The sequence below is a fragment of the Tachypleus tridentatus genome, chromosome 6, assembly GCF_004210375.1.
Source record: "Tachypleus tridentatus isolate NWPU-2018 chromosome 6, ASM421037v1, whole genome shotgun sequence".
Taxonomy (NCBI): domain Eukaryota; kingdom Metazoa; phylum Arthropoda; class Merostomata; order Xiphosura; family Limulidae; genus Tachypleus; species Tachypleus tridentatus.
In genome coordinates, this window is record NC_134830.1 from 5,370,052 (window position 1) to 5,387,295 (window position 17,244).

The following is a 17,244-nucleotide window of genomic DNA, read 5'->3' on the forward strand; positions in this document are numbered from 1 at the left end:
ATTTATCAGCACTCAACCTGCTTGAAACCTAGGGTTCCTCTCAAGAACAATTAGGAATAGCCAACAAAGAAAGAGCTGCCAGTGGATTCGCTCAACTATCTACCAAAACAGCCAATGAAAGTCATCACATTTGAATATCATGGATTTTGAAAGAGAAAATCATTAAAAAGACTTGGTGAATGAATGATTTATTGTTGTATTAATAGTGTTCAAGGTACTTCAAAATCTAGGAAGAGGCTGTGTTGGAAGCTTGTTTTAGAATTTCGCGCAAAGCTACTCGAGGGCTATCTGTGCTAGCCGTCCCTAATTGTGCAAGACTGGAGGGAAGGCAGCTACTCATCACCACCCACCGCCAACTGTTTTACCAACGAATAGTGGGTAACATTATAACGCCCCCAAAGGGGCTGAAAAGGCGAGCATGTTTGGCGCGACGTGGATGCGAACCCGCGACCCTCAGATTACGAGTCGCACGCCCTAACCCACCTGGCCATGCCGAGCGTGTTGTAAGCTATATTTTCAATGTTTCAATTTAAATGTTAAATAAAGGGCACATGACACCAAAATAGGCCCAGATTACTCACGAATATTAATGCAAGACTTTGTGTCTGAAACGAGGCTACCTTATTAATACGAACATTATCGAAGCAAGTTAAAGTTTCCACTGAGGTAAGTACCAGTTACTTGGTCATATTTAATTTTAGCATGTACTGCGGTCAGTTTTAGTTGCTGCACATATTCGTTTGACACATCAGTCATGAAATTGTGGAAGTATACTTATAATTCATAATACCATTATAAATGCATCTTTGTTTAATTAGAAAGTGAAAACATATTTATGAGCTTAGGTTCAGAGAAATGTTATAAAACAAATATACTAATTCATTAACAATCCAGGATTGGAGTTAACCTTATTTTCACCAAATAATTTAAAGGAACCAGCCTAATAAGAGAACTCATTTGCAGCATGATCGGGTCACACCACACTGACGAAGACGTTTGATTTTTATTCTTCTTAACGCACCAACATCATTATTTTATCCGATGGCCAGTCGTTAATTTATGAAAACAACTTGTGCAAATTCGCTACGTTCAAATACAACAGTTTATTACTTTAATTATAGCTATAGTCGGGTCTGTCTGAGAGCCTTCCGAGGTCCTGGTCTTCCCATCCTGTTCACAACACACCTTTTTACCTCATACTTGACAGTTTATCACCTTTATTAGCCGTATATATTTAGTGTAGAATAGATGCATGCTTCACCATAAAGTTTGGTTTGATACTAAAATAGCTTAGGCATAAAATTCCACCACCAACAACTACTCAGCAGTAAGACTAAGGGTTCACAAGTTCAAAAATTGGATTCTGATACTCATAACAAGCAGATCACAGCCTAAAATTATTTATTATAATTCATACCTTAAAAATGCACTTTCACTAGTGTGAAAACAATGGTAAAATGTTTTGATACCACCAAAATCTGATAAATTGTTTGATCATTATTTTAGTGAACTAAATTTTCAGTTGGTTAACAAACAACAAGGATATGATCTGATTTCTTTAAATGAAGACATTTCCACTAATTCTGTTCATCACAGTCCCTACCTATTAAAATGTTTAATTTGGCCTGGTTATAATAAAAATATGAAGCCCAATCCTGTTCATCACAGTCCCTACCTATCAAAATGTTTCATTTGGCCTGGTTATAATAACAAAAATATGAAGCCCAATCCTGTTCATCACAGTCCCTACCTATCAAAATGTTTCATTTGGCCTGGTTATAATAATAAAAATATGAAGCCTTATAACTCGAGCACTTTCAAAAAGTAAGTCTTTCTTCATCAGGGTGCCTATAATAAAAGGATATTTTTTCAAAGAGATAGGGTTATGGTGTTTTTGTAGTTTTCTTAATATTTTCCTAACATCACATATAAAGCAAAAATGTTGTATAGACTCACTTTTTGAACCTACACTTCTATGACTGATCTCAACCAAACTGGGCACATACCCTCATAATGACATAGAGGTATCAATGTTTGGATCTGACCCTTACAAGTCACTCCCCAAGGGTCCTTGTGTTCCCCATGTTACATGCACCCTTATAGTGATATAGAAGCATCGATGTTTTGATTTGACCATTGCAATTCACTCCCCAAGGGTCCTTGTGTTCCCCATGTTACAAGCACCCTTATAGTGATATAGAAGCATCAATGTTTCGATTTGACCATTGCAATTCACTCCCCAAGGGTCCTTGTGTTCCCCATGTTACAAGCACCCTTATAGTGATATAGAAGCATCAATGTTTCGATTTGACCATTGCAATTCACTCCCAAAGGGTCCTTGTGTTCCCCATGTTACAAGCACCCTTATAGGCACATAGAGGTATCAATGTTTGAATCTGATCCTTGCAAGTCACTCCAAGGGCCTTTGTGGTCCCCATGCTATTCTATTGATCACTAACAAACTTTGAAGATACCCTGTGAGTGATTAAGGGGATTTACTGCTCAGATCTTGCTCCCATATGCTGCATCCCTAACCCAGTGCCAGTCTTTATGTTCACTAGCTGGTTATTTGTCAAACATTTCTTACCAGTGTAATTTTTACAATAAGACAAAATCACAAATTACAAAATCATAAAAGAATCTTCAAAGTCAGTCTCTACATTACTATTCTACTGACTTACTTGTTTATTCAGTACATAAATACATCATGTTAATGTTTGTTGAATTCTGCATAAGGTTTCTCAAGAACTATGCCCACTAAATGTCCCTAACTTTGAAACAATAGACTAGTAGGAAGACAGCTTGTTTATAATATTCTATAGCAGTATTTCTGTTTATCCTTTTAGTAAGCTGGATTTAAATGCATTTCAGCAACACAGACTTCTACGTTTTGTAAACAGCATCAATGTTACTGGAACTAGCACCATGTCTCATCTACATGAGTCAGTATTGGACAGGTTTTCTAGCAACACAACTTGCATCTTAACAAAATACTGCTGTATGTGTTATGTTTATATTGTCACGGTGTCCCCTATACATAAACATATAAACATTTAATAAAAGACACTGAATAATAACTTACCTGTACAACATAAAATTTTACACACACACACACACACTGGAATACCAAAAGGAATCTTTCTCTCAATACTATATTAGTCCTTAGAAAATTTGGAATCTTGCCAAAATACAACTCGATATAAAAGCCAAAAATCAACAATGCCGTACACAGAAAAGTAGAACACCCAAAGTCATTATTTTTAGCTTATCACAGACAACTCATTTATTCTCAATGAAATATACAACACAAGAATCACTAATCACAAGATATACTTCACCGTTACATAACCTGAACACAAATATAACAGAATTCATTCCATAACCCACAGTAAAAGTTTTTATTTTGTGCTGTTATTTTGTTGAATATACACATGAAATATCCAGACATTTTGAAGGATACTGAAGTATTAATATCTAGTATTTAGCATTAATGGGAACATCAACCTCAAATTTCATTTGTTTAACAAATTAGCTTATTTTACATAATTTAAAAACACTGAAAAATACAAATGAAGGATACTTTTTCTTAAATACATTAATCAAAAGAAACTCATTAAAATTTAGTTATTTGCAATTTTATAAAAATTTTAACAATAAATATGTAGATTTATCATGTGAGTTGCACTTTTTACGAGTTTTCTAAACATCGGTCAACCTCAAAAGCCATTACATCCCACGTCGAACAATCTTGTCCTCTCCTAGAGAAACACGCATACACACTTAAAAAATACATATTTGACAGATGACGGCAGTAAAAACACAGGCTGTTAATACCATCAATACATCTGGGATTAAACAATCCATCTAGGCAGGAGTTGACCCAATTTTCCTTTTTTTACAGTGGGTTTGTCCAGAATCTTCTGTATCCGAGCTCTCCGAGCCGGACCATCTATCGAATGCTGATATTGTATTACTTTTGTTGTTAATGTGACTTGTATCTAATATGGTAGAAGATGTATAGTTTCCTGTAGCCTTGGATTTTTCCATAGATCGTACTGGAAAAAAAACAACAAAAACCAAAAACAGGATAAACAACACTTACTACTAACCTTCAGGCTACTATAATCTAATCGTGGGTGTTGACTGTCACTCTTTGAATTCATGTAACCTGAGAGAGTTTGTTTTAGCAATATGATGTAAAATGCAAACTTTTCACTTCTAATGGTATGGTAACTACTGACCACACTTAGACCAATTTGAATAAAAAATGTATGTACGCATTTATATATGAATTGTTTCACAAGCACAGACACTTCAAAATATTATGAAAATAACAATCTAAGTTTTTTTCACACATTAGTATTTTAACAAACTAAAATCAGCACATAGCAGCAGGGTTTAATGCTGAATCAGGTTAATAGGTCCAAATATTTTTACAGTTCTCAGTAAGTATACGGTTATATTCAATGTCATATTTGTTAGGTCAGGTTCCAGTCTTGAATCTTTTTTAATGTTGTTTTTGTTTCATTGGTGGACATTTTCAGGGTTAAACCTTTTCTTATACAACAAGTTAGTAATCTATTTCAGAATTGTTTAAGAACTTGTTCTTTTTATGCTATACCATAACTGTATGGTGTATGCAGGACACTGGTGTTTATGACATGGAACATTGTTAACAAGAGGATCAAATAGCTATGTTCTTTTTTTCACTATTACTGGCCACAAAGTTTAAACTTACTTCTCTTCATAGTGTTAACTCTTAAACATTTCATGTTTATTTTACTGTCAACAATTGAAGTAGAAATCTGCTAAAAATAAAACAAATCATAGCTTGTGTCATTAAACGGTTTACGTGATACTTACTCTGAGAACATGGTGTCATATTTATCAGTTTATGTGTCCTACAGCATTTATAATGGGAAAGGAGGTAAATATCTATCAGAATAGGAAAGTTATAACTATTAATACAATAAATTAGCTCCATTCATGTAAATAGTTAGAATCCCACATTGAAAAGAAGGAGGGGACATCCTCCAAAAACAAATATCATACATGGGAGACCACACCGCTTGCAAACCAGGCATACTCTCTGTCCAGTGTGGAAAGATGTTGCATATATGAGTGGCAAAATGGAGGATTTCATCCAAATGGGAGAGAACTACAGCAGGATAGTAATCTGAATTATACGTTATTTATAAAAATAAATTCCTGTAAATGTGGAAAATCAAAACTGTGCCTCTTAGTTCATGGTGGCTATGGTGCGACAGGTCATACACGACAAGTCAACTACATCCAAAACACTGGAAACTGGCATCAATAATGAGATCACATTATCATTAAGTGAAACACAATTCACAACCAAGTCACTGGGTGCTGACACCCATTTGGGGAAGGAAACAGAATCACACCATCTTAACCTCAAGTTCACAAGACAGAAGGGTCTCATAACTACAAACCCATGATAACAAGAAACTAAATGAAAAAATCCATAAACCTGACATCTGGTGGCAAAAAGAAGTTTGTGTAATATAAAACATTTCACTCAGATACATAATGATTGGAACCATCCCAAGTGTACTACCATCCTCAGAATAATAAGCACTGAAGGATAACAGAAGGAAAAGAACCATATAAACCTGTAAGTACCACCACCATGACATGGATGGAGTAACAGGTGTATATAATAGTGAAGGAATAGACATCTGTAATATGTGTGTGAAGATTTGTGTTGACTGGTTCAGGGTAGACATGCAAGGAGGTGCACAAGGGATGATGGAAAGTAGGAAGCAAGAAATAAAAGGCCAATCAAAATTTAATGTGTAAGGAAGGTATTGGGTAAAAAATATCACAGAAAAATAAACAGAAAGGGGAAGAAAACTGCAACACTTAGGTCATTGGAAAATGGGTTTGCCTGTTATAGGAGAAAGGCATATTATACTGGGAGCAGGTAAGGTGGATTCTGGCCTACAGGGGCCCTTGCAAACAAAAGTATTGTTAAAAAGTATAAATTGTAAAGAAAGATAAAAATGAAACAATCAATATAGTGGAAAACTTAAGAATTTATATAGTGAAATAAACACATGTATGTAATATTAGGTGTTGCTTAACTTAACACTGATTAACTTATAAATGGAATCACAACTAAACTTAAAATAGCAGACTTGTTAAGATTAACTGAACAAAATGTTGAAACAACAAACACTGGTGAAGCCTAATCAAACATGACAGAATATGTACAATATTGGGAAAGTTTATGTGGATCCTGCCTCAAGAACTCCACATAAATCAAGTGAATAAGCAGAAGGATAAGATATCATGAAAAATGATATAAATATGGCTGAATGTAATAAATAATACCATATGCATGGAAGAAAAACACAATATACTTAAACCAATAATATGAATTCTAAAGTAACAAAGGCCATGGTAAACATAAGTGAATGGGATAGTAGAAACAATACTCGGTCAAGGAATTTAATGTACTATTTTGGAACTTTTTCATTAACCACCATATAAAAGGTCCACCATAATTAAATGAACTGTCTAAACACTTTGCTAGTGTAGCACACTCTAATCCATTTTAGTGATAGCACATGACAAAACACATTTGGCTTGTAATGCTGTTCGAACACAAGAAGAGAAACAAAACCTCTGTAGCTACAAAAAGATTTATGGAAATGTTCTGAATGTTCATAAGTGTCAACAATGGTTCAGGAAATTTAAAAGCTGTGATGGCAGGAGCTGAAATGTTGGAATTTATATTGATGCTTTGAAGATGCTTGTTGAGTCTAACCCAAGGCAATACATTCAGAAAATAGCTCTGAAATTGCATGTCTTTCACAACACAGTATGTTAACATCTAAGGAATATTGGAAAACACCATAAAGGAGGTGTTTGGGTGCCTCACAAACTCTCTGATAATCAATGTAAACTGTGCTTTGTCTCTTCTGGCACATAATGCATGTGAACCATTTTTGGACAGAATTTTTACCACTGATGAAAAATGGGTTCTTTACATCAATATTAATTGTCAAAAACAATTGTTCAGCCACAGATAAAACCACTTCCAACCCCCAAACCTGAGCTCCATCTGCTGAAAGTGATGTTTTGCATTAGGTGGGACATCAAAGGGGTAAATCATTTCAAACTCCTTAATCCACAATGAACTGTCAATGCAGAGGTCTAGAGTCAGCAAGGGGAACATTTAAATCAAGTCCTTCATTAGAAACCTGTTCATCAATCCAAAAGGTGCCCTTCTTCTCCAATGACAATGGACGTCCATACATCGCACATTGGACATGACAAAAGATTACGGAGTTGAATTGGGAGGTTCTCTCACACCCACCGCATGCTCCAGATGCACCATCAGATTACCTTTTTTTCTGTTCACTGCAACACCATCTTAATGGAAAAATGTACATAAAGGTGGAAGGTGCTAAACAGGACACCAATGTGTTTTTCTTACTTTAAAGCCAAGTGATTTCTTTAATCAGGGCATTACTAACCTGACTGTAAGATGGAAAGCATCATCAGTAAGACTATTTAATATTTTGTTTTCATACACAGGTTGTTATTTTTCATCTAAACAAAGTGACATGAATTAATTGATGTCCTAATACAACTAAAACTAATGATAAACCTGAATCTGACTACAAGTTGAAACCAATCTTGCAAAAACCTATGTTATGAAACCTAAATAATTACAGATAATAATACCAACAATAAAATTATTAAAACCCGTAACACTAAAATGTCTTATTTTTCCATAGTTGGGAGACTATATTTCGAATGTGTGGGTCCCCCAACTTAAGGCAAGGTCCGACAAAAATCAATTCATCAGACAATCAATCTCCTGACAAAGTAAAGCCCAAAATCTTCCCATGGAGTACTGGAACCAGAAACCTCCGTAACTGTACTAACAGAACATTTAACTTTTGAAATGGTAACACAGAATTCATAACACAATATAATAACCACATACAAATATGATGGAAAAAAATTAAAAACTTTTGTAATGAAGTAATAAGTTCCATAAACTGGTAGAAATATAAAATAATTCCACTTCAGAATAACTCAAGTTACAAATATTGTATAATAAAGAGTAAACTTAGAAAAAATGAATAGAAATGAAACACTTGAAGGGAGCATGAACTAAAAATTATAACAAGTGCTGCCAAATCAGAAGTGACATATACAATCAAAAGTGTGTGTTGCACTCTTAATGGTGGAGGATTGTCTTGTGATAACTTGCATGCGAGACATACTGGAATCAGTCACTTTCAAATGTGTGGGAATTTCTAAGCTTGTGACATGCATGAAAATGTTTGCATACAGAGGGCACCACTGAATAACTTGAGCAGAAACCATGCACCATGTCCAAATTCTCATGTACCAAAACCCTCCAGGAAGTTAGTTTCATATTTGGAAATTATATTTATCCAAATATTAATGAGCATTTTCAACTTATATTACAAAAAACTGTCTAATGCAAGAAAAGATACCAAAATCTCACAAGTAAATTTTTTCTTAATTTTGAGTTCCATTTACCCAGTGTTGTTTTCTGGGAGTTACAAGTATTTAACACAAACATTATTTGCTCTTACTCTGTTCTTCTAAAACCTTGTTTTGTCGTTTCAAATCATCTATATCCTGATGGTGTGAGGAGTTTCTTCTTCTCATAAACTGGATATAATCTGCAGCTTTCTTTAAAATCTGTGCCCTTGAAGACTGAAAGAGAAAGTCAATAAAGTCTAAAGAAGACAAAATTAAGCTGAGTTTTCTTCTTGTGAGTATTTTTTTCAACACTAACTAATACAATCTATACAGTAAAAACTATCCTCACACATTTTAGAGACTAAAATTATTTAATGGACCATAATGAAATGTTATGTATTTGATACAAAATCACAACAGCACTAATAAATTGATGGTCAGTCAACGCTTATACATGTGTAATATCGAAGTAACCATTATCTCAACCTGGCATGTTTGCACAAGCCTGTATGATCCTTAGTAGAATATGGAAGATTTATGGAGAGGTGTTTTAAAAAGGTGCAAACATTGTGGGGCAAGAGATGACCAAAGGCAGAAATTTCCATGCGGAAGGTATTGTTTACAATTTATCTATGCTTTTTATTAAAACATTTCCCATTTATTATTGAAAATCTAGATTAAAATGCTTTTTAACAAAACTATTTTTAAGTATCTGCCTTCGTACTGCTTGAATTTATAGCTTACAGTATGATGGTCTCATGAATGTGATTTGAAATTACATTTATTAGAAACCTGATGATACTAAAGCGTCCTCATCTGCTGACATTGCCAGAGGAAAGTTAACTTTGCACTGCTAAGTTAGTTAATGACATTCAAAGAAGTGAAAGAAAGATTGAAGAACAAGCTTTTGAAACAGTTAGATAGAACTTTAGTCAAATGGAGTCTGGGTTTCAGCTAGAACCTAGAGTATTATCTATCCAGTATTACTATAAGCAAGCTGCACTGAAAGTGGTAGAGTTACACTGATCAAGTTAATGAGAATTATCCCACTAATACCAAAATCAAGCACCTTGTATCTACTCTCAAAATAAAGAAAAATGGTGACAAATAGCTAAGAACACTACAAACTAAGGTTGGGTTAGTCACAGGGCTGAACTGTTAATTAAACAACACAACACCATACGTATATCTTTCATGTTTAGTACAAGGAAAGTCAAAAATTTGAAATAAGTTCACTAAATTTGTTTAGTAACATTGTGTAGAATTTCAGTTCAACCTGAATATGCTAAAAATAAGATTTTTAATATTATTCCAGAGCAATGTTGTATATTAGAGTTTGCCATACAGCACAAATCCTGGATGCCAATCCCACAGAAGCACTGTTTAAAGAAGTATTTATAAGGTTTCACGATGGACACTGAAATGTTAGATTCATGATACAAGTTTTACTTATTCTTATTTTTACAACAATGTCCATCAGATTTTTCAATTGGTCACTTTTGGACATCTGAACACAAATTTTCCTGATGCAAAATAGAATAGAAAGATGACAACGTGGACTTAACATTATTTTCAATTAAATGCTGTTTCAAAAGAGAAACAAATCCTAATTTTACCCAAGTCATGATGAGAGCGTCATCTGTTGTGACAGAAACCAGTTTTATGAAATCCAGACTGAATTTTTTTGACATTTCAAGAAATGTTTCATAGATGTCTTTTCCATATGTTCGATCTCGTAATTCACAAAAGTCAAGCATTTCTTCCCTCACTTGAGGATCTGAAGTTACATATCGAACCCAAAATATCAACTGATCAGTGTTACTGACAACTATTGAATCATCTAGTGCTAAAGAAAAATACAAACAGTGTTTTAGTTGTTCAAGCAACAGATTTTCTGTCTTTCACTAACTCTACCATTCTGCAGACAATTGTTCTTTGATTAAATTACAAATTATATGCCTTTTGAAGAATATTATGTTTTATTTTTGAATCATAATTCTCCAACAGAGTTTCAATGACCACAATCAATATTTCGTTTACTAGTTCAGCATCAGAAAATGATTTCTTTTGTTGAGCTGGTATCCAGGCTATTTTATAGCTAGTTAACATAACTAGTTATATTAATGATAAACATATTTATAGCCCTCCCATGTGATTGTGTTTCAGACAGCTAATTTTATTTCCAAATGGGTGGAGTCTGTGGCAGTGATAAAACTTGTGACGTCAGCAATGATGTAAAGGCAGTGCAGTTGCTGATTACCAAATTTGCAATACCAGAATGATGGAAAAAGTTGACTTCTAAACTTAAGATGGCCAAATGTGGCCAGTGGCCATGGAGTTGCCCACCCCTGCTATAGATCCTAGTCTGACTTGTACATTTCTTACTACTGGATATTTTACTTTTATCACAGTGTAGTTTATGTTATTTGTTCTGATGTTAAAATTTAACACAATTATTGTGTCATGTACACACACTTCAAGCACCATAAATAATTTTATCTACAGTTATAAGCACCTTTTCTCCACGCAACTCTGGGACAGCATCCCTCAAGCTACTAAAGCTGTCTTTTATGTGGTCTCGTCTTTTCCTTTCTAAAGCATTATGATGTGCCCTTTTTTCTGCCTGAAAGAACAGTTTTATTTAAAAATATTAGACACTTTGAACTGTACATTTGTATATTTTTGGTGTTCCAATCTGATTACTTTTACATGGTGAGTAAGTTTTAACATTAACAGTTAATACAAGTCAGTATCTTAATTCAAGTTTTCTAACAAATACAGACACAGGAGACATAAAATTTTTGTTTTTCATTTCCATAAACTTAAAACGTAATTCTGTAATAAACAAAAGAGAAATCAACACATTTATAAGTTCTAGTTTTTTTCCTTTTATAAGTTTTACTGATAGACTAAAATTGTCCTTGCATTTTGTGGCATGAAAGGTTTTCCTGGTCACTAGTTCTGGACATTTAAAACTAGATGGTTCTTAGTGGATTTAATAAAAAGCTGGAAATAATGGATGGTTAAGCTCCACAAAGATGTAAACAACTTAATTATTTGTAACAGAAGTGAACATTTATGATATTGCAAGGGGTTATCTGTTAAAACCACACTATAAAGTTAAACACAATCGTTTTAAGAATACTTCATATAAAAAATAAGAGCTGGGAAGTTTTTAATGTTTCTCCTAACAACTTTCTTGTTGCTTTTGTTTATGGCGTTTCCTTCTGAAAGCATGATAAATATTTCTTTACTCCAATAAGTAAGATAAACACATTTCACTGATTAGTATGGTGGACTAAAGCACGCTGTGTAACGACCACTGATGGCAGTTTGTTGTTGACCAATTGTGATTTATATTTATAGAAAAATAATCAGCAAGTGATATATGTTAATAAACATAAAACATGTTAAAATGAGACGTAAAAAATAGAAGCTTTTTTTTCAGGGATTTCAGCAAATTAAGAAATATTCTGAACTTGTTTTGAATTTTGAGTAAGGGTACATGAGGGTTATCTGTACTAATTTAACGATGAAAAACTATATGGAAGGCAACTGGTCATCACCACCCACTACCAATTCTTGGGCTACCTTTTTACCAATTAATAGTGGGATTGACCATTGCATTATTGTGCCCCAACAGCTAAAAGGGCATACATGTTTGGTGGGATGACAATTCAAACAAGTGACTGCAAATTGTGAGTCAAGCTCCCTAACCACCAGGCCATGCTAAGCTTCTGAACCTGGACTTACTTGTTATCAGCAATTTGTACTGTTGGATCTTAAACTCGGTGCATCGGCACTGCCACAAAAATGAAGGAAAATTTTGAAAACCAGCACAAACTCAATGTTGGGAAGTTCTGGGGGCTTCTGAAACTTCAGGCTCAAGATATATTGACTGTTTTGTTTATACTAGAAGAGCAGCACCTACATAGGAAAATGTGTATACTAAGCCCCTAGTCCCCTGAAGTTAAACCTGTTTCTTAAACATGTCATTTGTTGACTGTTAGAGCACACTACCTTAAAAACTAACTAAAAACAAAATGCGAGTGATATAAATGAATAAATGAAAAAGATCAAATAAAAATAATATCATATCTCACAACATCAAAACAATCCACAGAGCTTCCAACCATTTGTAAAGTGTGACATTTTTAATTCTAAACTTTGTATTTCATTCTATATTGTTTGTATAACATTAATGTTGCTCTGTAGTAAAACTATTTACTTACCAAGCCTTAACTAAATCATATTCCTACATACAAATAATTTCTGTATAGAATTTAAAACAGGGAAGGAGTTACTTATAAACCTTAATAACAACACCTCAAATACTTTAAAGTAGACGAACAATTTTGCCAAAGTTGAAAACATTTAAAGAGAAGGTATTTAAAAAATATTTCTGAAAAGTAATCCCAAATTATACACCTTAATCTCAGATGTTCATTTTTAAGCATTTGGAATACTTCTTTACAGCATGTAAAAATAAATGAATTTTTATTTATTTATTTTATGGCATCATCTCTTTAACATAAATCTTTAAAGCAATGTTCAAGCAAGTACACCACAGAGTTTGGGATCTTTTACTAGTTCTGAAAGAAACCCTTCTACCCACCCAATCCATAACTTGTACCATGAACGTCCTCTAACCTGTTCTTTAGAAGTTATACATGTGAAATTCTTTAATAAAGATTACTTTTTTGCCTATAAAATTTAAGAATTAATTTATTTATACAAAGATACTCTGTATGGAAAAAGTTACAATTTGGGCATTTTACCTTCTGGTGATTTTCCAGGTTATTGATGGGTAATATTAAAATAAATACAGCGTACTTTAAACTATAATTATACACACTTGTTAAACTGGTACACCTTTATAAACAGTTACCTCAACTGTAAGAATAAAACTGTTAACATAGCCTAAATACAATTACAGACCGGTAAATGCTATTAGCACACACTAAATACAATTACAGACCGGTAAATGCTATTAGCACACACTAAATACAATTACAGACCGGTAAATGCTATTAGCACACACTAAATACAATTACAGACCGGTAAATGCTATTAGCACACACTAAATATGATTATAGACCGGTAAATGCTATTAGCACACACTAAATACGATTACAGACCGGAAAATGCTATTAGCACACACTAAATACGATTACAGACCGGAAAATGCTATTAGCAATACTAAATACAATTACAGACCGGTAAAGGCTATTAGCAATACTAAATACAATTACAGACTGGTAAATGCTATTAGCACACATTAAATACAATTACAGACTGGTAAATGCTATTAGCACATACTAAATACAATTACAGACTGGTAAATGCTATTAGCACATACTAAATACAATTACAGACTGGTAAATGCTATTAGCACACACTAAATACAATTACAAACTGGTAAATGCTATTAGCACATACTAAATACAATTACAGACCGGTAAATGCTATTAGCACACACTAAATACAATTACAGACCGGTAAATGCTATTAGCACACACTAAATATGATTATAGACCGGTAAATGCTATTAGCACACACTAAATACGATTACAGACCGGAAAATGCTATTAGCACACACTAAATACGATTACAGACCGGAAAATGCTATTAGCAATACTAAATACAATTACAGACTGGTAAATGCTATTAGCACATACTAAATACAATTACAGACCGGTAAAGGCTATTAGCACATACTAAATACAATTACAGACTGGTAAATGCTATTAGCACATACTAAATACAATTACAGACTGGTAAATGCTATTAGCAATACTAAATACAATTACAGACTGGTAAATGCTATTAGCACATACTAAATACAATTACAGACTGGTAAATGCTATTAGCACATACTAAATACAATTACAGACTGGTAAATGCTATTAGCACATACTAAATACAATTACAGACTGGTAAATGCTATTAGCACATACTAAATACAATTACAGACCAGTTTGGCTTGCCATAGCTTTTTTCTTTGCAAAATGGTACCTATAGTAGGTTGCAATTACTTGCTATAGGAGCAGTGTCCATACAGGACCGTTCTGCCCAGCCATTGTTCCTTAGATTAGAGTCATCTGCCTGGCCAGATTGAGTGTTGTGCCATTAATGACACTATATCAGTTGCCTCGCACTCATCCACCACCTGCCTTCCATGGCTTCATCGTAACCCTGACACAGGGGGTTAAATGGCTACTCGGTCTTCCCAAGGACCTCCCATGGGCTAGCGGAGGGAAAAATGGAATTTCTAGAACACATCTGAAGGAAGAATGGGATAGAGAAGCAGATGCTATGTGGAAAAATAGAAGGGAGGAAAAGCAGAGGGTGTCAAAGAACTAAATATATCGACAGCCTCAATAACTATGTCACCAAGAACTCAATGAGCAACATCTAGTTGATAAGGAGGATTGACAACAGAGAAGTCTGGCATGCCATGGTCGTCGATGTCTGCCGCAGATTTGACACATGAAGAAGAAGAAGACAAACCAGTAAATGCTATTAAGATAAATATAATTACACAATGGCCTATACCAAAATGCTGTTATGCCAAACTATTAGTTTCACTATCATAAAATAATTTTAAAATTCATTCCTTTTTTGTAGTGGATTTTAGGGAAATAATCCAAGACTAAAAATTCACCTTCATAAAACAATTTCAAATTTACCTTCCATTGAACATTCAGGTTATACTTGGTACTGGGAGTGGGGAATATCAGAACATGCAATAAAATATTCCTGTGGTTACAACTCAAAATCCTTTGTTTTCCCACCAGCACACTTCACACAAACCTTAAAAGACCAACTGACCCAAACAAAGAAAATATGTTTACTTTATAACATTACTCAGTTGATTCCAATGACGTCCAAGCAGTGTGATGTTGCTAGTGGTATAGCATATATGATTTTAAGCTGTAACTACAGAACATTGAATACAAGTCTAAAGAGGTTATAATTTCATTGTACAGGTCACTAATTAGGCCACATTTGGAATACTGTGTTCAATCTAAGGCTTTCCATCTTAGAAAAGACATTGAATTGTTAGAAAAGGTTCAGAAGGGTTACTAGAATGATGCTTGAGATGGAAGGAGATGCTAAAATCTCTCAAGTTGTTTTATCTTTAAAAAAAAATATTTAGGGATTTAAGATTGTAAAGGAAATTACTAGTAACAACACCATATTTTTTCATATTTAACAGTGAGGGCAGCAGGACAAGTATATATTTTGGTAGGGTAAAAATCATCTCTGAATATTGTAGATGCAGTAAATTTATGCAAGTTTAAGGAAAGGTTTGAAAGGTACAAAAATGATCAGGGCTCACTTTTAAGATTTTAAAAATGATTTTCGTTTAGAGGATGAAACAGTCAATATGACCCTATAGATCACAAATCATTATATTGAACCTTGCCAAATGTTCCTTATAATCAATATACACAAAATCCACACCTCTTCCCTCATCTATGCAAGTAGAACATCTCCAAAAAATGTTAAATTGGTAAGGCATGATTTTCCCCTACTGAAGCAATGTTAACAATCCAACAAAATTTTTAACTTTGTTAAATGACTTTATAAAGCATCTTTTATCACATACATAAAAATTTTCCGCACCAGTGATATAACACTAATAGCAATACTATTAGTAATAGGTTATAATTATTGGTACAATGTTTATCAACTCCCTTGAAAAGTAACAATAACACTATAGAACATAAACGAACTTCCAATCTTCAGGCCTACGTAGTTTTTGTTAAATAATAAATACCAACATAACAAAACTCCAGAGTTCAATAACTTGATTAGCATTAACATCAAACTTATACTGACACTGATATTTATTCATTATTGATACAAGTTACTACTACTAACACAAGAAGGTTTCTCTAGTGCTATAAATATCAGAACAGTACTAGTACTACACGAGTTTTTGTACGAACTTTCTATGTCACTGTCAGAAGTATATTACATTGACAAGCTGAACAAGAACACCAAGGCCACGGTAAACAAAACAGGTAAATACAATATTGTTACGTTAAGGTAAAAAACTAACTTACATCACTTTCGACGTCAATGTCCTTATCTTCATCACTCATTTCTTTTTATTCTTTAAAGAGGTGACCACTGAGCTTGTAACTCATAACACATATAAACCATGAGTAAAATGGCGTCTACAACACGCCACGAGGTCAAACCACGTGCATTCAGAGGATTTTAGCCACTCACGTTTCCATACTGGTTTAGTGTCATGATCGATTAAATTTAGCTGTAATCAATAAATCAAATAATCAAAAATACCTGCAACATCACTACTAAAGATATGTTTGCACAAAAAGTAGTTAATGTTTGCAGACACTTTTTAAAGTATTTGTGCTTTCTGATAAAAATTAAAATACTCTTTTTGGTGAACTATTTAGTGTTGTTTCATGTCACTCCGCTGTATAAGTCACTTTCGGAATATGATACATTGAAGGAAACGTATCAGTTTTTAAACTTCGAAGACCAAATTGGAGAATTAGAGCCTTGTTACCAACAAAATAAAATAGCTAACACATTCCGGAACAACAACAAAAACCTAAACCCGACATTTTAGCTCACGTCTTTCTCAAGGATTACAACTTTACACATAAATACAAAATGACAACTGGAAAGAACTCGTACAGGGAAATCTGACTTAAAAAATAGCAAAGCCAAGAGTTATCGCACACACGTTTAACGGAATTCGAACATTTTACT

At 33.7% G+C, this 17,244-nt stretch overlaps 1 protein-coding gene across 2 annotated transcripts; it reads right to left on the bottom strand.

Moving 5' to 3' along the window:
• Nucleotides 1-3,257: 3,257 nt before the first annotated feature.
• On the bottom strand, nt 3,258-17,018 carry LOC143251876 (protein max-like). Of its 2 annotated transcripts, none has more exons than XM_076503188.1 (4): nt 16,566-17,018; nt 10,997-11,116; nt 8,604-8,727; nt 3,258-4,055 (listed from the first exon to the last, which is right to left on the bottom strand). In XM_076503188.1, the coding sequence occupies exons 1-4, from the start codon at nt 16,602-16,604 to the stop codon at nt 3,865-3,867; spliced, it is 474 nt and encodes a 157-aa protein (XP_076359303.1). In that variant the 5' UTR covers nt 16,605-17,018; the 3' UTR covers nt 3,258-3,864. The 2 variants fall into 2 exon arrangements, with proteins under 2 accessions (XP_076359303.1, XP_076359304.1); XM_076503189.1 differs by having other exon boundaries at nt 11,009-11,116; nt 16,566-16,765.
• Nucleotides 17,019-17,244: the final 226 nt, after the last annotated feature.

Excerpts from the sequence above, each read along its gene's own strand:
- LOC143251876 (XM_076503188.1), bottom strand. The coding sequence starts at position 16,604 with ATGAGTGATGAAGATAAGGACATTGACGTCGAAAGTGAT. Across the intron at positions 11,117-16,565 it reads ACATTGACGTCGAAAGTGAT|GCAGAAAAAAGGGCACATCA; the intron begins GTAAGTTAGTTT and ends CTGTTCTTTCAG. Across the intron at positions 4,056-8,603 it reads CAAGGTTTTAGAAGAACAGA|TACGATCTATGGAAAAATCC; the intron begins GTAAGAGCAAAT and ends TTTTTTTTCCAG.